General features: G+C 44.5%; 1 protein-coding gene across 2 annotated transcripts in view; it reads left to right on the top strand.

The window, feature by feature from the left end:
• MAP3K5 (mitogen-activated protein kinase kinase kinase 5) overlaps positions 1–22,369 on the top strand; it is a 191,914-nt gene that overhangs the window by 135,858 nt on the left and 33,687 nt on the right. For both annotated transcript variants that reach the window (XM_087444167.1, XM_087444166.1), the window contains 4 exons: positions 10,075–10,208; positions 16,959–17,086; positions 17,774–17,910; positions 18,867–18,972. In XM_087444167.1, coding sequence (XP_087300293.1) covers positions 10,075–10,208; positions 16,959–17,086; positions 17,774–17,910; positions 18,867–18,972 — 505 coding nt within the window. The remainder of the gene's footprint in view (positions 1–10,074; positions 10,209–16,958; positions 17,087–17,773; positions 17,911–18,866; positions 18,973–22,369) is intronic.

Below are 22,369 nucleotides of genomic sequence, written 5' to 3'. Positions count from 1 at the left end.
AGGTAAGTACAGGGACACTATTCTTTTGATGTTAGAAACACATGCCTACACTTCTGTCCTTTGCATTCCATCAGAATAATTTAGAACCTGTGACGTAGAGTGGCTTCCACAGTATTCCCAGTGGAGTGTATAGTCCATACAGTGAATTCAAGATAGTTGTTTTAAGTATTTTGGCTTAGTGATATTACCACAACTAGTGATATTGCTGACGTTTTTCTCATGGGTGTTCTGTTAGCATAACGTTAATGGATGTACACAGCGATGTTCTGGGCTGTGAAGACGAGGAGCTCCTTCTTGGCCCTTCCTCTCACCGAATATCCCTTCATAGCCAGAGCACCTTTACAATATGAGTTATTAAATAGCCTTAACTTACATTTTTGCATCATTTATAACTCCATTATATCCTTGATTACAGTTCTTAGATATTTTCAACATTCTTGATTAAAATTATTTTTTCAGTATTCTGAATATTTGATAAAAAGCAGTTCTTTAATTTCATTACCACAAACTGAACTCGAACTTCAGCCCATGAATGACATACCAAGAATAATTCCTCCACTTCCCATTCTTTGCAGTGTAAAGAAGGATTACTCTAGTGATTAAGATTTGTGTGCAGAATAATGATTTTCTATTCTTTGTATCAATTTGAGATAGAACTAAAATTGTTTCGATACACGGGTCAGTTGTTCCTAGAGCCTTTGGGTACCTAGGCCCAAAACAAATGAAAATGTTGGAAAAGTCAGAAGCTCTGTAATGTTTTAACTTCACCTAGGGTGGTGTCAACATCGGCAAACGTTAACTATTAATGTGGCTCTGTAAAATGCAGATTGGAAGCTCATGCTCAGACTCTGGTCTTTGAAAAACTTCTTATCCGAAGTCAAGATTTGCCTTCCTTTCTGATTTGAATAGTAAGGTTTCCTTGAAGCAGTACAGCTGTGGGAGGGATTCAGCCTCCCTTCGGTCGAGGTCAGACCCCTCCTCCAGCTCGTCAGACCTGGCTCCACTGAGATCCCTGTGCAGCAGTCAGGAACCCTGGGGTCCGGTTCTGCCTTTGCCAACAGCCAGTTTTGTAACTTTGGACAAAATTCATACTCCCACTGGGCCAAGATGATTTCATTCCTTAAATGAGAGTTGAACAAGAAGATCTTAAATGTCCTTTCCCAGCTCAAATTTTTTATAATTTTCAAGATTAGTACAAACTGTACAAGGTTTTTCAACTGTAGCTCAAAACCACTTTTTGAGGATTTTTCTGTTTTTAAACAGAAAGAGAACCAACTTCTTTTGATTCAAGGCCATGTTTTTTGACTCAAGGCTGTGGTCCGAAATGGAAGGATTATGACCCGCTATCTTGAATAATTTAATGTATTAATAAATTTATATTGAAGTCATTGAACAATTGATTAGAGTTCTAACACTTATCAGCTGTGGTCCCTATCTTTGTTCTCCCAGCGTTCTGTATCTTTGCTAAGATCAAGGGCATCTACCCAGGAACCAGAGCCTGACTCCTCCGAGAAACCTCTTCTCCAACCTGTCTTATCCCTCACGTCCAGTCTTCCCTCCAGCCCCTTCATTTCATTCTCTCTGTCACTCCCCCATCTCAGGTCTTCATCATCTCCATATGGCCTGATCTCTCTCCTTCGATCAATACACTGTCTCTGTCGTCATCAGAGAGATCTCTCACACGGATTTAATCCTGTGACTCCCCTAATTAAAAGCCTCTGCTGCTATCTTGGTAGAAGGAGGTTTTTGCACCAAGCGCTGTTCTTATCTCTCTGGCTGTGACCTGCCCTTTGCTTTCCACCCTGCAGTCCAGCAATGCCCGACTCCTTTCCAGCTTCCAGACGGCCCAGCTTCCCTGCCTTGGGCTTCACATGCAGATGCCCAACGCCACGTGCTTTTCCTGCTCTCTCCCACTTAGTGACTGCACCCTGAGTTTTTGAGATCCAACTCATGTCATTTTTCCTTTGAATCATTTCCCAACGCCCTGTCTCACTTTGCTCTGCCCTCAGCATTTTCACCCGCTCCTATGGCCCAGCTCTTCTCGTTGCCTCATCACTCAGCAGCCTGCACCACACTCTTAACGTCCCAATGCTGGACTGTGGCTCTGTTTCCCTTTTAATCCCGTAGTCTCGCCTGGTGCCAGGCGTCCAAGCGGAAGTTCAGTCAGAAGGCTTGGAAGGGTTTGAAGCTGGGGAGTGACAAAGCCAGAATTGTCTAAACAGTATCTCCAACTGCGGGGAGGAGAACATGGATTGGAGGGGCAGAGTACATGCTGGGAAACTGGCCTGAAGGTTGTTTAGTCAGTTTGAGTCAATGAAAGAACGAATACCATAATCAAGCCATTATCAACCCATTCTCTTTTCATCTCTTGCTTTATTTCTTTGGGGAAAAAAAACAAATTACTGAGGTCCTTTGATGCTCAGTAAAAAATACATTACCTTCCTCTTCCCTCCCCTCCCCAACACATACATATATTCTTTCTCCCTCCTCCCTTCTCTCTCTCTTTCCCTCCATCCTTCTTTTTCTTATATGCATTTGTACCTCACTGTTTTATCAAAACAGGCATATAATTGACACAAGCCTGAGGCAATCACAGCAGCTGGCTCTGTAAACCTGTTTACACATAGTAGTTTCCAGTGTGCATAAAAGAAAGTGACCCCTTGTAGGGTGGAGTGGGGACAAGCAAGATAAAAGGAACATTTTCCTTTGACTCAAGCATCTGCAGGGTGACGAAATACCTTAATATTGCCTTTTCTGATGATTTGCCTTACAAACATTAACAAAGACTGAATTATGGTTTAGAATTTGTTTAAATCAATTTGGAGTCACCAAGTAGCACACTGGTTGTTTAACATCCTATATCTATTTTTGTACAGATCTGAAGCTGAACAACCACAGTTACTGCACTGTCTGAGAAAATACATCAGTTACAGTGTCATATGATATGAGTATCAATTTGTTACTCATTCATTCATTCTGTCCGGAGGAAAAAAAATGTTTTCCTCTACCAACTAAGGTTTAGTGATTGGAGGCCTGCGAATTAACTGACAAAAGACAGATTAACAAGAGAAAAGGCAAAGCTTATTCATGTATGTGGGAGCATACAAAGAAGTGGCTCTTGAACAGCCAGGATTAAGAGTTTATTTATCTTCATAAAAAAAGTCCATAATAGGACGTCAAGGGAAAGCACATGGTGGAAAACTAATGAGAAGCAAGTGGAAGGTACAGAAAGTTTGACAGGGTTTTGTTTATGTCAACACAAATAATCCATAACCAATCTATAAATCAAAATTGGCATGAGTTTATTATGAGCTGGATATGAGGGCCCTATAGCCTTCCCCAATGAAGGAAGGGCACCAAAGAAGTGGGGTGTACAGAGTGGTTGTATACCGTCAAAGAGCATGTATCATGTATGATTGGAATGTCCCTTTTACAACAGTCATGAGACTGCCTAGCCTGACTGGCTGGCACAGCGATTCACACAGCACTTGATGAACACAGCAGGTAGTAGGTCTGTGGTCTCCAGCTGGGTGGTCACAGCAGGTCAGCAGTCAATCCCTAGCCTAGGGAGAAAGGGAATCCTTATCCTTATCCTTATGCTTATCCTTATGCTTATCCTTATCCTTATCCTTATCCTAATCCTTAAGGAAATGCCAGTGTGGGGGGAGTTACATCTTAAGGGCATTTGTGCTTGTCTTTGGGACTTAGTAAATACTTAAAGCAGATGTACAATGCATGCTCAATGGCCACATCAGGCCCTTTTGGAAAAACAAGGTCAGGCTGAATTAGTTTTACACCAAATGGCTTCCTCATATACTCCAGTATATCCTCTTGCTTGCCATTTATTCATTATTTATGTAATTTCTCCTCCAGGTACAAGAGGTCCTAAACCTCCCAGAGAGAGGATTATGGCAGCTGTATTTCCAAGAGGCCTTGCCTAAGTCAGCAAAAGAAGTTGAGATAGGGTTTTTCTTCAGCTGCTATTTGTCAGCTGTTTTCAGCTTCAAATAATCTTCATACTACATTGGTGCGTCCAACTGGATCCCATCAATTCACTCAACCAGTGTTTATTGGACGCCTCCTCTGTGGTTGGCACTGTTCTAGGTGCTGGGGATACAGCAGAGGACAAGACAGAGGAAAATCTCTGCCCTGATTGGCCTGTGTTCCAGTGAGAGATTCACAGTGAACAACATAATTAAGTAGAATACAGAGTATGTCTGATAATGTTAGGGAGAAAAATGAAGCAGGGAAGGATGTAGGCAGTTCCAGTGTGACGGGCGTGCAGTGTTAGACCAGGAGCCAGGGAAGACTCGTTGAGGAGGTGATGGTTGAATAAAGATCTGAGGGAGGAGAAGTCTATCAAAGTAGATAGTTGTACCCACAGCATTTTTAGCATTCTATTAATGCTGCTAATAGTTACTAATGTTTTCAGCATTTACATATTAAGAAGGCCGTACAGACTGGAAATTAACAAAGCTGCCGTTTGGGTCTTGGAGGTGGCTCCTCAGCTGATGTAAGGAAGCACAGAGGGAAGAGTGTGGCTTCCTAGAAGGTGGTGGTTTTACTGGAAGTCCCTGGATGGTGCGGGGACTAGTGAGTCACCGCTGTGTTCTTGGCCTTGTCAGTACTGTCTTCCTAGGCTCACTCTCCTCCCAGCACCAGTGTAGACTGCTCTGAGGCAGCAAGAGAAGGGTGTTACTAGACGTATTCCCATCATTGCTTCAAATGTAGTTGCTCTTAGCAACAACCCAGTTTGCTAACTATTGCCATAGAAATAGAATGCAAAGTATCTAAGCAGTGTAATCTCACTGTGTATTTTTTTAAAACACTCCACCACCACCCCTTCTTTTTCTCCGTATTTGTCATGTAACAGCCCCTGCCTGCCCTTGGCCCAAGGCCTGGGCTCTGCTCCACTTTTTCTGACCATCACATAGATAATTCTCTGTCCTTATAGCCACGGCTGCTTCCTCAAACCTGCCTTTTCAGTGTGTCTCTCTATACACTAAGAACAGAAAGAAGAGATAAAAAGAAACCAAGCAGCAGTTACCTCTCGGAATGGTTTTCAATCACATTGATCATATTAAGAGTCCCTTTGATTTTTGTTATGACCACTTGGTTCAACAGGACTCAACTTCTGTACTTAATAAATAATCTTTTAAAGAAAGAATAATCTGATGATTTAGATTCCTGAGGGAAACTAAAATTTGAGCAGCTTCATCAAGGCTTATATCTTCTTCACTATGCTACATAAATATCCCTGTGGCATCCTTTCAACCAAAAGTAAACCCATACTGACTTTAAATGTATTGTTTTAGCACCTGGTTTGAAAAAAGGTTCTCATCAAATTTTCTACAGCCTGATTAATTAATTAAGCAAATAGTCACTGAGCGTCTACTACCAGCCAGATATTGCTAAGACTGAGGCTAGAGCATTGTTCTACCCAGGACCTAACGTCCTGGTTCTCAAGGAGCTCCGAGTGTAGACTGGGCAGGAAAAGGGAGAGCGATCAGTGCAGAGCAGATGGCCGGGGAAGGACATCTGACCAGAGTCTAACCCAGCCTTTGAGGGCCAGGCGGACGGTTCAGGAAAGCTTCCTGGAGCTTGGTTTTGAAGGATGAGGCAGAATTACCTCGCAGCATGTGTAAAAGCACCAAGATCTGGGAACATCACTGGGAGTTTTTGGAGGAGACTGATGAGAGAAGGCTGGACACAGAGGCAGTGATCAGATCCTGAAGGGCACTGCTGCTGTGTGAAGGAGCCTGGATTTGATCCTGAGCATGACGAGGAGCCAATAAAGCAGAGGTAGTGGTGCGAACATAGGAAGTTCCCTGTGGAGCTTTGGACTTCGGAAAGTTTAGTGTCCACTTAATGGAGAGTGAATTGGGGAGTAGGGCAAGAAGAGAGGAGGGGGCTGGGGAGCCAGTGGAGAGTCTGTAGGATTAGTGCAGAAGAAAGGCAGGGAGGGCCTGATCAAGGCAAGAGCAGTGGGGGTAAACCTGATAGCATTTGGCAGTTTGATATGGGGAGTGAGGGAAGGAGCGATGGAGTCAGAGATGGCTGTCTGCCAGATGTCGTCTGCCAGACATCTGCTCGAATAAGCGGATGGGTGTTCAGTGGATACTGACAATCTGCTGGGACGACTTTACAGTACTGGTGTTTGGAAACAGAACTAATATTCACCTTATAAACTCTTATGCTATAAAGGATTTCCCTACAGCGTTGGTAGTGGAAAGAATGCAGAATCTGGAATCTGATGAGCTGGGTTTATACCACAGCTCTGACGTATTTTCACTGAAAAAGATATTTCTGATCATTTGTAAATTGGAGCTAATCAGAGACCTTCCCTACTATGACACGGGCTCTTTATGACCATCAAGTGAGGTGGGTTATTGAAAATTGATTTTTTTCTTTTAAATTGTAGTGCATTATAATGATGTCAAGTGGTGGCAGTACAGTTCAGTGTATAGGTTTCTGTTCCTTTGATACAGCACACTGGCAAAGATGAGCTGCTTTAGTAGTGGTCCCTGCCCTACCTCCTGCTGGCCTGGGTCCCGGCTGATGGATTTCTAGGGTGCATGGCACAGCATGACGGGAGTCCAGACCCCAGAGACTTGGGCTCCTTCAGGTGGAATTTTTGGGCTATGTTTGCTGCCCCTTTGCTGGAGCCTAGTTTTCTCTCCTAGTCTGGGGAAATTGCTAAGTGATCCCTGCCCCCTGTGGCCTCACTGTGAAAACACACCTGGTCTTCTGCTCCGGCCTAGGACAGTCTCCAGCCTTACGTTAGGTGCTAGAATAGGAGTTTTCTGTAATGTACTTTAGGTACAGTGTTGCCACCGGGCAAGGAGACACCTCCTTCCAGAGCTTGGCCTCTGTCCTCAGCCAGAGAAGTCCACGGTCGGGAGGTCACTGCTGACCCAGTCCTGGAATGGCATTGGGATAGTTTTCCCCAAGAGAATACAACCTGATCGCCTTCTGTCAAGGCTTGGAAACAGATAAACTGGAGCTGATGATGGCGGCCCATGTCTTCCTCCTCCTCTGCGGCGGTGGTCTGTCGAGTTGGGTGTGTGCCCCAGAGAGTCTGCACAGAGATCCGATCACCTACTTTTGTAGAGAACTTGTCCTTTTTATCTGTTTCCTCTTACGATCTTCTCTTTGCCTTTCATGTTTTGTAGTTTCCCTATATCACATCTGAGTGTGAATTTCTTTTTATTTTCCCAATTAGGGCTCAATTTCTGGAAGTTATGTTTGATTCTGTCTCAAATCTGTCTGACCTTTTTTAGAGTGTCTTATCCTTTTCTCATATTGTTTGATTTATTTTATATCTTTATTATAAATGTACTTACTTTACAGTTTCAATTTCTTTTATGAAGTCAGGGGGATTTGTCCTTATATATTTTAAGATTTTGGATTGTGAGCTCAGTTTCAGGGGTGCATTATCGGTGAGAGTCCTGCATGCCTGTATTAAGGGAGTCTCCCTTTCAAGTGTTTTTCTTTTTCTCTGCGAGGCACTCCGGGGACATCCCAGGCTCAAGACCAATTGTGGGTATTATGTTAAGTATAAATTTGAATTCCAAGCCGCATGAGGATCAGCCTGTGGTTGAGAGTATTCAGAGACTTGTTTTGTCTACCCAGAGCTCAGTCTAAGGCAGACGAGCTCTCTTCTGTTTCCCAGTGCAGTGGGCTGACTTTTCTAATCTGCCCTTCACCAAGTTGTGGTCCTTCGAGGGCCCTGGTTTTCCGTGTTCCAGCTCTTCACCTGGTGCAGGCACAAGGCCTCATTTCCATCCCCTTGTAGGCATTACGACCAAAGTCCCAGATAAGTAAGGGGTTGGCAAACTACAGCCCCAAGGCCAAATCCAGCCCGCCACTTCCCTTGGTAAGAAAATTTTATTGGAACATAACCACGCCCATTTACTGTATATTGACTGGCCACTGACAATGGCCACAGAGATCACGTGGCCCACAAATCTGAAAATGTTCACTTCTGGCCCTTTACAGAAAGCCTTTGCCGCCCCCTGCCCTCGCTTAATGAGACTGAAGGCCCTGCCCCTGTCCCCACCCCGGGGCTGCGGGGACGGCAGTTCTTGCAATTACCCATCTAGTGTGCCTTTTCCTCTATATTTCTGGCTCTTGGAGTCGTCTCTACTTTTGTCTAAGCCCAGCAAGGCATTTAAAACATATCTGTTTCATTTTATCTGGGTGTTTTAGCAGGAAGGTTTTCAGGTACCTAGTCCACTGTATTGCCAAACCAGAAGCCCCTCCTACTGTTTTTGGATAGTAGTCTATTATTCTTTTTATATTTCCTTGACTAGACCATTTAACGTGATCATTTAAAATTTTCTTTGTTTTCTAGTGCAGGTCTTTAAGGCCGTGACCGTTTCCATCTACATACCTCCGTGTCCATGGTGTTCCATAGGTCATGCCCTCTTTGTCGTTCTTTTAAACTATTTTGTAATTCCCATGATCATTTCCTTTCAAACCCATTGATCAATATAAAGTACAGTAGTCAGTTTTCAAATATATTTTTTGGCTGTCTTATTTTTAATATCCTGTGGTCAAAGACCATGGTCTTTATTGTATCAGTTCTTTGGAATTTGTTGGAATTTTTTGTTTTAATATGTGACCAGTTATTATACAGTTTTCATATATGCATGAAAGGAATTTGTATCTGGGTGCAGGGTTCTCTCTGTATGTGTTATACCATACTTATTAATTGTGCCATTAGGGTCTCTATTTTAAATTTGTCTGCTAGATATGTTAGTTTCTAAAGGAGTTCTATTAAAACCTGTTGTGGTTTATATTTGTCTACGTAATTTTATCAGTTCTGCCTTATGTATTTTAAGGCTGTGTTGTGAGTGAGTGTAAAAAAATCCAAGGTCATTATCTTCTTTGTGGGTTATTTATCTGTATCAACATTAAATTTGCTGGCTTATAAATATTAGAAATCAATTTTTTAGTGGCCAGCTCAAACCTTCTGTGAATTGAGTCCGGCTGTAGACTGCCAGTTTTATGCTCCAGCGAAGTGTAGGCAATAGAAGGACCTTGCCCCCATCCTCTCCTGGACTGTAGTCTTTTTTTTTTGTCAGGAAGATCGTCCCTGAGCTAACATCCATGCCAATCCTCCTCTTTTTGCTGAGGAAGACTGGCCCTGGGCTAACATCCGTGCTTATCTTCCTCCACTTTATATGGGACGTCACCACAGCATGGCGCCAAGCGGTGCATTAGTGCGCGCCTGGGATCCCAACCGGCGAACCCTGGGCTGCCGCAGCGGAGCCCGTGCACTTAACTGCTTGCGCCACTGGACCAGCCCTTGATCATCTTATGGCCCTAAATCCTGTCATTTGAGTCCGAGACAAAGGATGTGCCTTTCTGAATGACGCTCTAGGCCTGAGGAGGTCTCTACCAGATGCTGTAAACCCCTTTCATTTTGATCCAGACTTTTCCATGTTTGACTGACACGTTTGACAGCTTGGGATTTAGGGCTATAGATATTTCCCTTTTACATCAAAGATGAAATTTTTCATTTATTTTTCATTTTTAAAATGTTTTTTGGTCTTGGGGAATTGGAGGTGAAATAAAAATAATCCTTACTTTATCATCAACTAGGAAGTCCTCAATATTTTCTTCTTACCCAAAGCCTTTCCGTGGTTTATTCTCCTGGCGGAGTGTGAAATATGTGACAGCATCAAAAGCTGAAAAACAGGAGAAAGATTATTTAGATTGGATAGATGTTGATAGACGTTGATGCTCATCAGACTCATCTCCAGAATCAATGAAAAAGAGGACTTAGTGGGTAAAAGCATCGAAGTGGGCTTATGGAGAAGCACTGGTGTGGATTTAAATACACGACCCTCACCGTGTTCCCACCAGTGTGAAAACACGAACATACTGTCTGCTTTATGTTGAGAGTGTCTATATTTGATTCTGGAAGCAGCTTCTTAGAACCTCATCTTGTTATTTTGCTTGTTAAAGCCATTTGATAAAATGAGGAAGAATGATCTTGGAAAAAGTAGATGTCTAAAAGTCGAATGCAACGAATGTTTCACTCTCCTCTCCTCGTTGTTCCTTTTGTAGTATGACTATGAATATGATGAAAATGGTGACAGAGTCGTTTTAGGAAAAGGCACCTACGGGATCGTCTATGCAGGTCGAGACCTGAGCAACCAAGTCCGGATCGCTATTAAGGAGATCCCAGAGAGAGACAGCAGGTACTGTAATTGTGGTTAATAAAAAGCTATCTTCTAAGGTATTTTGGGGTGTTCATAGCATTTTGAAAATATTTTGGTGATATTCTAATTAATGAAACTCTGTGTGAAAACTCCGTTGTTCTAATTCGCTCCCTGTGAGGTTTTGCTGCTGCATCTCATGGCTCCAGTACAGGGCTCTGGTGGGAAGGACAGCGTCTCTGAGACAAAAAGGAAGGATGTTAAAGAGTAGAAAGGAGAGTGGCCCTGTGTCTGTTGGGCTCAGGTTATGTCAGATAATGGTTGGTTTATTACATGGGTGGATGGGGGATAAGCACTATCAGAAATGGTTTGAGCCAGAGGTTCTAGTTTCTAGTCTGGAAGATAAGGAGCTTTGGAGTCATTCCTCCATCCCAACAGCAAGTGGAAAACTCAACCAACTGAGAAAGCAACAGCCCTTTTGGATCCACTGGAGAAGTGAGGTCACAGGACAAGCCACTGCCCCCCAAATTGGAGAGACAGTTATAGGGGGCCCCACACTTTTGTGAGTTTTTCCTCCAGGAGGCTGCCAGGTCCTCACAGTGAATATTGAAGAAGAATCCCCTTGTGCTTCCCCCAGGAAGGGGGAAAGCAACCATTTGAAATATGCCAGAGCTCTGTTCGTAACAAGGCCTGCCTGCCCTCACGAGAAACCGTTTTTACCAGGGCCCAACCTACCTGAGTTGTTATCAGAGCCTAACCAACATGGGGTAAGGGAGATACCCAACCCCAGCCTGCTCTAGCCATCCTGTCCCACCTACGGGGCAGGAGCGACTGGGAAGTTCTCAGCGCAGTGGCTCAGGCTCACCAAGAGACTGACCTAATCGTAGGACTGTGGAATGCACCCCTCCTGGAGTTCCCGTTACCTAATACAACATGTCTGCTTTCAACAAAAATTACAAAGCACACTAAAAGGCAAAACACACAGTGTGAAGAGACAGAGCGAGCATCAGAACCAGACACGTGGCAGGGGTGTTGGAATCGTGAGACCAGGAAATTAAAGCAACTATGATTAACATGCTAAGGGCTCTGATGGATAAAGTGCACGGTGTGCAAGAACAGATGGCAGTGTAAGCAGAGGGATGAAGATCCTAAGCAAGAACCGAAAGGAAATGCTAGAGATCAAAAACACTATAACAGAAATGAAGAATGCCTTTGAGGGGCTGGGCACAGCTCAGTCTCTGAGCTTGAGGATATGTCACTAGAAACCTCCAAAATGGAAAAGCAAGGGGAAAAAAGAGGGAAAAAATGGAACAGAATATCCAAGGACGGTGGGACAACTACAAGAGATGTAACATACGCCTAAGGGAAAACCAGAGGGAAAAGAACAGAAGAGATATCTGAAGAAATGATAGGAACCACACCAAGTGGGGCTGCTAACAGGAGTATCTGTTGCTCGCTGATCTAGTGCTCTGTCCTGTGGTTTGTTTCTCCGACCAGTAATTCTCTCTTCTTCAGTCTCGTGATTTCTGCTGCTTGTGGCTTCTCTTACGTCTTCTCTCTGTAAGATAGTGCTCCTTCCATCCACTGTGTACATTTTCTATATGTTGTGTATTTAAACTCTGAAAGAGGAAGAATTGGCCTGTTGTTGGAGGAATGAGTCCAGTGTTACTGTAGTCCTTATTTGGCCAAACTTTAATGCCAGGCTACATCATGGACTTATTTTGGTGGCCCTCAAGTCCACTTGCCTTTGGCCATGGTGGTTGGGTCAACGGCCAGCTTCTTCAGGAAGGACACTACCCCAAGCTCCTGGGGCATCTGTCTACCCAGCCTCTCCACTGTCAGTCTACAAGGCACCCAAAGTTAATGTGGCCAAAACTGAACCGTGGGTTTTTACCCCCAGATGTACTCACCTCCAGTGTTCCCTGTCTCAGTTAAGGTTACCCCGTCCATCCAGCTGTTCAGGCTAAAATCAGGATCCGTTTGGATTTCCCCCCCACCCCCCATCTACTCCATCGGTAAGTCGTACCGCTGTCTCAACCCCGTGATATATTCTGCATCTTTCCCGGCACTCGGGCTACAACTCTGGTCTAAGCCTTCGAGTCTCTCCCAGACTCCCTCCTGCAGCCACCTTGTAACCACCTCTGCATTCACTCTTTCCTGCGCCCCTGCTCCATCCTTCCTCAGAGAAGCCACAGAGGTCTTTCTGAAGTTGAAATCATGTCATGTCACTACTGCCTAAAACCGTTCAGTGGACTCTTAGTGTAACCAGTGTAAAACCCAGGACCTTCCGCTCAAACCACTAGGCCACAGATATCCTCCTCCCTCTGTGGCCTCACCTCTTCCACTGCAGCCACACCGACCTCTCTCTGTCCATCAGGCACACCAAGGCTCACTCTGCAGAACTCAGCAGGATTGCCTCATTTTTAGCATTGAGTTCTCAATTCAAATTTCAAGCCTTTAGAGAACTTTCTCTGACTACCCCAGAAAAGGACACCCTTTCCTGTGCAACCAGTGTCCCGAGTGCCGGCTCTCTTCCTGCCTCTCCATCCTTAGTGCGTGCCTTTCGCAGGCGGCCTCTCTGCCTCCAGCCTTCATATCTACATTCCAGGCAGGAAGAAGAAAAAGGAAAACAAATTTTCCCAAAAGTGTACAGCATCCTTTCACCTCTGTTTCGTTGGCCAAAAGTGACCACCCAGCTAGAGGGGAGCCTAGGAACTCCATGGCTTTTTAGCCAGCTGTTTGTTTCTCCCAACAAAATCGTAGAAATAGGAGAACGGATATGAGGTAGGCAAACAGCTGTGCTGTCTGCCACATGCGTGGCATCAATTTTGTGTCTTCTGTGGTCTCGTTGCAGAGTTTCCTCTTGGTTAATTCATGAGACATATTATGAATTCTTATGAATGAAGATAGAGATTATTCCTTAAAAACCTAGAGTAATACATATAAATTTGTCATATTAACATTTTTGTTAAATGTTCCTGTGGGTTTTTTTTTTTTTTTAAACTTTTTATTTATTTTATTATTCCCCCCAAAGCCCCAGCAGATAGTTGATGTCATAGTTGCACATCCTTCTAGTTGCTGTATGTGGGACTCGGCCTCAGCATGGCCGGAGAAGCGGTGCGTCGGTGCGCACCCGGGATCCAAACCCGGGCCACCAGCAGCGGAGCGCACGCACTTAACTGCTGAGCCACAGGGCCAGCCCACGGGTTCTTAAGTAATATATACAGAGAATGGATTTTGAAACAATGTAAGTTTAAAGGGGTCATCACTATCAAATTCCAGCAGCAATCTCCCTAACCTTTAGCAACATCCCTTTCCCTCCCTCGTTTAAGCAGGGACTTGAAAGAAAGCCACTTTTAAAATCCCATTGTAGCTTAAGTTTATTCAGCTGCCCTCGTGCACACACAAAGCACAGTGACACCAGCAAAGGTCCTGTTCTGAGACAATGCTGCCAGCATCATGTGGGTTGTTTGAAAACAATTGCGTGACAAGCCCTTCTCTTGAACAGCTGGCACAGGGCATCTTCTCATTACCTATAAAGAAGATTGCAGTGAAGCCTGACATGTTATTGTGAGATACAACACACGAAGGTGTTTCCCCCTGTGTACCCTGGAGAAGTTTTGATGTTGCATTTGAAAAGATAGTGGTTAGAGCCGGCCCTGTGGCTGAATGGTTAAGTGCGGTGCACTCCATTTTGGCAGCCCAGGTTCACGGGCGCGCACCTACACCGCATGTCAGCCATGCTGTGGCATCGACCCACATACAGAACAGAGGAAGATTGGCACAGATGTTAGCTCAGGGCTACTCTTCCTCAAACAAACAAAAAAAGGCAGGAAGGATGATTGCTGAGGTTGGGGGGTGGGTGTGAGTCATGTGTGATGCACATACACTAAGCATCTGGCATGAAGGATCGTGGAAACAGAACGGCTTCTTCTGTGTTGCCTTCACATTCTAAAAACCCTTTGTTAGAGAATCAGAGCAGTTTTGAGAGAGAGGTGGCGGATTGGTAAGCAAACTCTCATAAACTATCCCAACTAGTGGTTAATCTTGGTTGGCTTCCTCCTCTAACATGCCCTGAAGGATTTATTTAGATCAGTTATCCTCCACCCAGGTGTAGGGTAGGTCAACTGGGGAACTACTAAAACTGCTGATGCTCAAGCCCTGCCCCAAAGCTCCTGGGGTGGGTCGTGGGTGTTGGTTACTTTTGAAAACCCTTCCAGGAGATGCACATGTCCCGCCATGGTTGGGAACCGCTGGTTTAGATGGGAATTTGACTCAGAGGAGGTGCTCTGGAGACATGAATGGGTTAATAATTTGTCAAAGCTAAATACATACAAGTATATCTGATCATCTATACCATTCCTTCTTTCCATTGTCACAGCTAATTGAGAAGAAATAAGATTTTCTTGTAATTCCCATAGATAAGCATCTGACCTGAACAAATTATCATTTCATGCTTTTTCAGTGCTTGGCGCTACATTGTGACTTACACTTAGTGAGAATTGCTGGTGTTACTAATTGTTTCCATATTGGAGAGGAGGTCTTATTCTTAGCTGGGATGAATCCTGACTATTATTGTAACTGTTGAGCTGTCGCTTGGTTCCATAATGGGGTGTGTGTGTAATATTTGCTTCTCCAGGATCTTACGTGTAAACATCCATGATTGATTTTCAATAGAGGGTCGGGAGGTGGGGGCCCTTTGGTTCATCATAAATTGAGTTAGTCACTTGCTTCAGATTATTTAGTCATCTTGATCTTCTAAATCTGTAGAATAGGCCCAGTATTTGCCTCTAATTTGTCTCAAGAGTATCCAGAGCAATCTTATTAACTAGTGTTAAAGTGTGTTCAACCCCATCAAAAAGTAACTTGCACATGTCTTCATAGCTGAGAGTCGTTGCTTAGTATCTCTTTTTTTTTTTAATAATTTTATTTATTTATTTTTCCCGCAAAGCCCCAGTAGATAGTTGTATGTCATAACTGCACATCCTTCTAGTTGCTGTATGTGGGATGCGGCCTCAGCATGGCCGGAGAAGCGGTGCGTTGGTGCACGCCTGGGATCCGAACCGAGGCCGCCAGTAGCGGAGCGCGTGCACTTAACCGCTAAGCCACGGGGCCGGCCCAGTTGCTTAGTATCTTATTGGTAGCACTGTACACTGGTATTTCTCATGTTACCTCATTTGAGCAATTATCAAAATGGTGGTGGTGTCTAACTGGTGTCCTGTTAAGGGGTTCAGTTTAGTACCTGCCTTCATAGTTCCTAGAACAATTCCAAAGAAAAAGAAATGAGTAAAAGATCTAAAATACAAGTCATTTCTTTTCTTGTTATTGGCAGCTTTCTGAGTAATATTTCACAGATTATAAATTGGTTTAAATTAAATAAATTTAGATTTTTGTAACCTGCTAATTGCTTTAGCTTTATAGCTTATCCTGAAAAGCTTTATGAAAATAGTATGCTAACCAATCCTAACCAATTCTAGTATTCGTTGTTGGCGTTCAGAAACATCCCTTCTGCGTGTATGGATTTGCCACGTTAAGATCCGAGCGTTTCCTGCATGGAAGACTGAAGCAACGTAGGAGCTTCTGTTCTGCCTTTAATGTGTCTTAGTAGCTAGTGCCTTTCACACCTGCAGCCTTCACTGTACAACAGAACAAATGATGGGGGCAGGCCCCGTGGCTTAGCGGTTAAGTGCGCGCGCTCCGCTGCTGGCTGCCCGGGTTCGGATCCCAGGCGCGCACCGATGCACCGCTTCTCCGGCCATGCTGAGGCCGCGTCCCACATACAGCAACTAGAAGGATGTGCAGCTATGACAGACAACTATCTACTGGGACTTTGGGGGGAAATAAATAAAGAAAGAAAGAAAGAACAAACAATTGGGGAATAGCTCTGAGTCTCTGTTTATCATCGCTGACACCCTTCCACAGTTAGTTATGCAATAATTATACTAATATATAATGATGTATATAATATTGATATTAATATCCAGGATTGTTGAGAGTCTGCAAGCTTTATAGTACTTCACATAATCATCAAAAGTGTTGTTCTGTCTGTTCCAGAAATATAAAATGCTTTCGTTTTATAATTTCATAAAGCAGCGTGCACCAAGTACATGACTTTGAAGTCTGGTTTAAAGCTGGTCTTTCAGTGTGGAGTCTTGGTTAGAAATGGGTAAAAATATGCAAATTGGTGGACACAGTAAGGTGAGGATTTTGAGGCAAAGGGCTCCAGGAGACTTGGGATATAATGGTTTTATGTTTTCCATTGAAGAGTTGATGGGTCTTCCAGTAAGTTCTGGAATGAACATTAAAGTTATTTACAGTTTTTATCTTCCTGGACAAGAGTCTCCTGGAATAGTAAAGTTATGTTATGACGCCAGTGGAATAGAAGGTCATGGTAATGTGGACAGTGAGCTGTGTGGATGATTTCATTTTTCGTGGGCTCAGATCTTGGCTCTGTCACTTACTGGCTTTGACATCTTGGGCAGGTTAGGCATCCTGTCTGGGAATCAATGTCCTCATCTGTGAAATGGGCATCCTAATAGTACCTTCTCACAGGGTTGTGAGAATTGAGTTAATGTATTCAAAAGGCTGAGAACAGTGCCTGACACATGTCCCCTCACTCTCTACCACGGCTCCAACTTCACAGAATTTATGCTATGAGAAATAAAGGTCTTAGACGGTCATGTTTTTATCTATGGGCCTATATTTAGCTGACATTTTCTGTTCGTATTGCTTAAATGTGTGCCCTCAAGTCTGGCTGCCTAATTAGCTCATCGACATTTGCATGCCTTTTAGATATTCCCAGCCTCTGCATGAAGAAATCGCATTGCATAAGCATCTGAAGCACAAGAATATCGTCCAGTATCTGGGCTCTTTGAGTGAGAATGGTTTCATTAAAATCTTCATGGAGCAGGTCCCAGGAGGTAAGAGATGTTTTTCTTTCTTTAAAAAGTATAAATTTCTAGGGCCTTGAAGAGGAGTAAAATTGAATGGGACTTACTAGTTTATAGGTCTTAATTTGTCTAAGTTAAAAGAAGAATTAGACGTGTGACATTACCTTGGTTTGTTTTTAGGGGTTTGTTAGGGGACAATAAATAAATATCAGAACCATTTTAGTATGAATCTTTATGACTTAGATTAGGGTTAGCGACTGTTTGGCTTTTTACTTCACGGTATTTGATAATGAGCATCTTCAGAGCAGAGACACTTTCCTGTTGGTATTTGAGCAAGGTGTCCAGTAGTGTGCCTGGGCCACTGGGAATAACCAATAAATGTTAGCTTAAATTAGTGTCATGTTGGGGCCGGCCGGGTGGCATAGTAGTTAAGTTAGCATGCTCCACTTTTGCAGCCCGGGGTTCGCAGGTTCAGATCCTGGGCACGGACCTACACACTGCTTATCAAGCCATGCTGTGGCGGCATCCCATATAAAGTAGAGGAAGGTGGGCACAGGTGCTAGCCCAGGGCCAGTTTTCCTCAGCAAAAAGAGGAGGATTGGCAACAGATGTTAGCTCAGGGCTAATCTTCCTCAAAAAAAAAAAATAGTGTTATTAATGTGCTTTAAAGAACTCATTTGGATAAGATTTTATCTACTGTTTCTCTTTACTTTACAGGAAGTCTTTCTGCTCTCCTTCGTTCCAAATGGGGCCCATTGAAAGACAATGAGCAAACAATTGGCTTTTATACAAAGCAAATACTCGAAGGATTAAAATACCTCCATGACAATCAGATAGTTCACCGGGATATAAAGGTAGGATGCACCAGGATTCATTTTCAAAAGTTCCTCAGTGGATAATTGTTCTGTTCCCAAAAGTCATATTGTGTTATGGGTATTAATTTAGAGTGGTGAATAAATAAATCTTAGAAATAGCAGAAATATAAGATATCCCTCTGCTCTGAATCAGTTATTGATATTCATGTCTTATCTCTCCTACTCAAGGAATAAACTCCTCAACCATGTTCAGCCAACAAAGATTGGGCTTCCACTCCATGCCTGGCCCTTTTTAGATGCTTTGGGGGCTGGTGGCGGAGCAGAACCAAGTTGGGCAGGACATAGTCCCTGCTCCTGAGGGGCTGACAAGATGGCTCATCATTGTGTCCTTGCCTATAGTAGCTATTCAGTTAGTGTTTATTGAATCAAGGGATGAATGGTTAGGAGGAAAAAAAATAAAATCCCCTCTTTTCACAAGTATCGTATACCCATAGATTGAACTAAAATTATATAACTTATTAAATTCTTTTTAAAAGAGAAAATTCAGAACTAATGAATTTTTGACCAAGTCTGGACTATTGAAAGTAAGTTAATATTACTACCCTAGAACCAACGCACATGCCCATTTATTTGTGCCATCCCTCAATGCTCCAGGAAAAGAAGTGACACAATGTGGGAGAGCAAGTCCAGTGACTGGGAGGTTAGGAACACCATGGTTGAACGCATCATACGTGGTTCACGCACAGAGCCCCCACTCTCTGTCAACTCTGAGCAGGAATATGTTTGACCTGTGACCTGGGCAGCAGCTTGTGAACTGATAATATATAAACAAAGATGGTGTCAAGAACTCACTATCCAGATTAACTAGTCACGAAGAATGCAACATTAGTGTCCGTGTTTACTCTGCGGACACCTTTTCTTGTTGGACTTTCGAGCTAACAATAAACGGCATTGGAAGAAAGATAACGTTTTTGACTGCAGTCCTCTCTTCCTAGGGTGACAATGTGTTGATTAATACCTACAGCGGTGTCCTCAAGATCTCCGACTTCGGGACATCAAAGAGGCTGGCTGGCATAAACCCGTGTACTGAAACTTTTACTGGTATGTTTTTGCAATGATGATAGAGATCTTATGTAATTATAGAAATAATTGCTGCGTTTGAACGTAACGTGCGAGCTCAGTTCAGCCTGTGTTCCCACAGCACTGATGTTGGTTTCTGTCGATGCTCACTGAAAAATGTACAGAATGTCGTCTCGCCCTGTTCTCATCTTGTATCTATGGGACTTGCTCAGTCTCCTGCTTAATGCTACTGAAGATTCTTTTTTGAAACTCTCAATTTATTTGTTTTTCTTTTCATGTCCTTTCTTCTCTCCTGGTTGGCCTACAGCCACTAGAACCCTGACGAGCTTTTTTTCCCGACATGTCTCTAGCCCAGCCTCTCTGTGATTCTTATTCATACCTCATCACTCCCCACCGGGGCTGAGTCCCCTCTTTCCTCGTCTGTTTACTCCCTGTGTCTGCGGCCCTGCTCACAACAGACGTGACTGTAGGATTTCACTTCAGAAGGAGGAAGTGTACTCACCCACTCAGAGGAGGTGAGGAGGGAGCTTTCCTGAGAAATTAGGCAACGCGGCACTGGAGCCACCTGTACAGCGAGGTCCTGGAGGGTGGAGACAGCTGATTTCCACGAAGGTGACAGTTGCCGAGACGAAGCCGAGGCCCAGAGCTGAGTGACCGCCCACAGTTCTGGGGAAGCGTCGGGACTTCAGCCTGCTCTCTCCGCCGGGCTCCTGTCCGTCCTGCTGATCCGCGAGGGGTGTTCAGTTCCTGCTGTTATTACAGGAGGGAGAGGTTTAGCAACACAGATGAGGAGTGATCTCTGATCTAACACAAGGCAAATAGCCGGGTGCCCATTTTTGCGTGCTCTGAGGTGGGTGTTAGCACCTCCACTTTGCAGGTGGGGAGTTGAAAGAGAAGAGACCTCACAGGAAGTCACAGCGTGTGTACACGACGAGCTCGGATTAATCTGCCCTCTGCCCTTTGCTCTGACCCTCTTGCTCCAGTCCGCCCTTCTCTCCAAGGGGGAGAGAAATTCTCCCAGCGGGAAAGCAGGAGAGAGAAACTCCGAAGTTTTCTCCTCAGAGCATCAGTCAGCAGCACCTCTGACCCAGTTCCCACCCCCACGGCAATGGTACTTCAGGGCACAGAATGAAACACACTCAGAATGCGTTTTTTTGAACAAAATAAATTCCTTCCAATTAGTAACTTGAAACGTCTTCACGTCTCTCTCCTTGCGCTCTCAGTTTGGCAGGAGACATTTAGGTGCTGCCAAGACTCAGTCACTTCCGAGAGGGAGAGCCCTACTTTCAGACACTTTATTTGGGCAAAATGTTAATTTCGTATCTTCTGCTAATCTTCAGAACTTTTTTTTTAAATCCCCACAGGAGTTGTAGTAAAGCCGTCCTCCCGGAGCCTTTCTTGTCCCCCTCGCACTGGCCTCTCGTGGGAGTGACCTGTGTGGCTGATATGCACAGTCTGTCCGCCTCTGATCCTGGGGGCCTGGGGTGTGCACACCTCGACCTTCCACCACCGGGGGCCTCAAGCACTCACCTGGTGCTGGCCGAGCCACAGGGGCTCCGTCAGCCTCTGATGAGCGGAGTTGAAAGCTGTTGGTTTGTTTCCCCTCTTGGTGATTTGAGGGGGAAGGCAGCAGCGACCACCATTACGGAGTGCTTACTGTATACCTGACCACCATTACAGAGTGCTTACTGTATGCCTGGCTGTGTTAAGAGCTTTACACATGTTATTTCATTGAAGTTCATACATCAGCCCTAATCCTTAGGTATCATTATCCCAGTTTATGATGAGAAAATTAAGGTTCAAAGACGTTAAATAACTTGCCCAAGGTCACAAAGCTAGTAAGTAATAGAGCTGTGATTCAGACTAGACTTAACACGCCCAATGGAATTAATTATCTTCTCCCCAACCCTGTTCCACCCACACTCTCCCTGCCTCAGTGGACGGCCACTCCAAACTCAGGGTTATCTGTGGCGCCTCTCTTTTCTCACACACCAACCCTATTCGTCAGGGAAACCTGTTGGCTCTGCCTTCATAGTGTGTCAAAGCCCCCTCCACTGCTGCCACCCTCCTGGCTCACCTGCCTCACTTCCGTAGCCTGTTCTCCCCGCCTCCACTCTCCCTTCTCATCACTGCAGCAGAGTGGTCCTTTTAAAATGTAAATCAAGCCCTGTCACTCAGAGACCTCTGGCTTTCTGTTGTTTCCAGAATAAACAGACACCACAGTCCTTACCATGGTGGACAAGGCGCTGACCTGATGGGGAGTCCGTTACCTTCTAGACCTCGTTCCCTGCTTGTCCCCACTTGCTCACTCTGCACCAGAAGCATGGGCCTCCCTGCATTTCCTCATTACACCAAGCAGGGTTCTGCTGCAGGGCCTTTGCACATGCCCTTCCTTCTGCTGGTGACACTCTTCTCCCAGCTACAGGCATGGCCAAGTCCCTGTTCTCCTGCAGGTCTCAGTCAGATGTCACCTCAGTGAGGCCCGTGAGGCCCTGTTTAATGGCAGCTGCCCCTGGGCACTCCGGATGCCCTGTCCCTGTTCTTCTTTTGTCTTCTGTCGTAACACATCACTTTCTAACATTCTATATGACTTACTCATTATGGGTATAGTTTACTGTCTGTCCCCTGCTGCAGAAACGGAAGCTCCACGCGCCCCAGGATTCCTGTCTGTCTGCCCTCGGCTGTATTCTCAGTGCCAGGAACAGTGCCTGGCCCACAGGAGGCCCTCAGTGTAGATCTGCTGAGTGAACGAGTGGATGCAGTGTGGCGTCAGGGCTTAGGCTTTCACCCACGAAGCTGTACCACCTCCCCAGCTGGCTGCGTTGGCAAAGAAATTCTAATAGATTATTTTAGAGTGACTTTGTTAACTGTGGAATGCAGATACAGGAGGTGTGCGTCCTAGAGCTAACACTTGCTTGTTTTCCTTGGGCTGGTGTTCAGGTTGCACAGCTTCGTCACCCAGCGTTGTAAATCGCTTCAGATGAAATACTGTGTGTCGTGTTCATGGAGGAAAGAGAGCAGATGTGAACGCATGACTAAACCTGCTGTTTTTGGCGCCTGCTCTGTGGGGGATAATGAAACACAATTGGCAGACAGTGCTCTTTGAAATATTATCTGATGGATAAAAACATTGCATAGTTTAATATTACATGAATTGTCCAATCTTTTAAATTCGCTACATTTTTGATCAGCTGTAATTCCTACTCAGATTTTAGTACAACTTAAATTCTCACATCAGTTCTGTTTCAGACGCAGAGACAACAAAAGGGAGTGGTAGGCTTCAAAACGTATTTTCTAGACGACCACTTGATTCCATTTACATCATAGAAATGACCAGTTTGGGGGAAGCTATAAATGAAGAGAAATCACGGCAGTTTTCTGAGGAGGGGAGGTGATTTGAGGAGCGTGGTCACCTTAC

Source organism: Ceratotherium simum, chromosome 19, assembly GCF_057802395.1.
Source record: "Ceratotherium simum simum isolate JZ-2026a chromosome 19, ASM5780239v1, whole genome shotgun sequence".
In the NCBI taxonomy this organism is placed as follows: Eukaryota; Metazoa; Chordata; class Mammalia; order Perissodactyla; family Rhinocerotidae; genus Ceratotherium; species Ceratotherium simum.
Note: the sequence above shows the minus strand (reverse complement) of the source record. Positions and strands in the feature narration are given on the sequence as shown.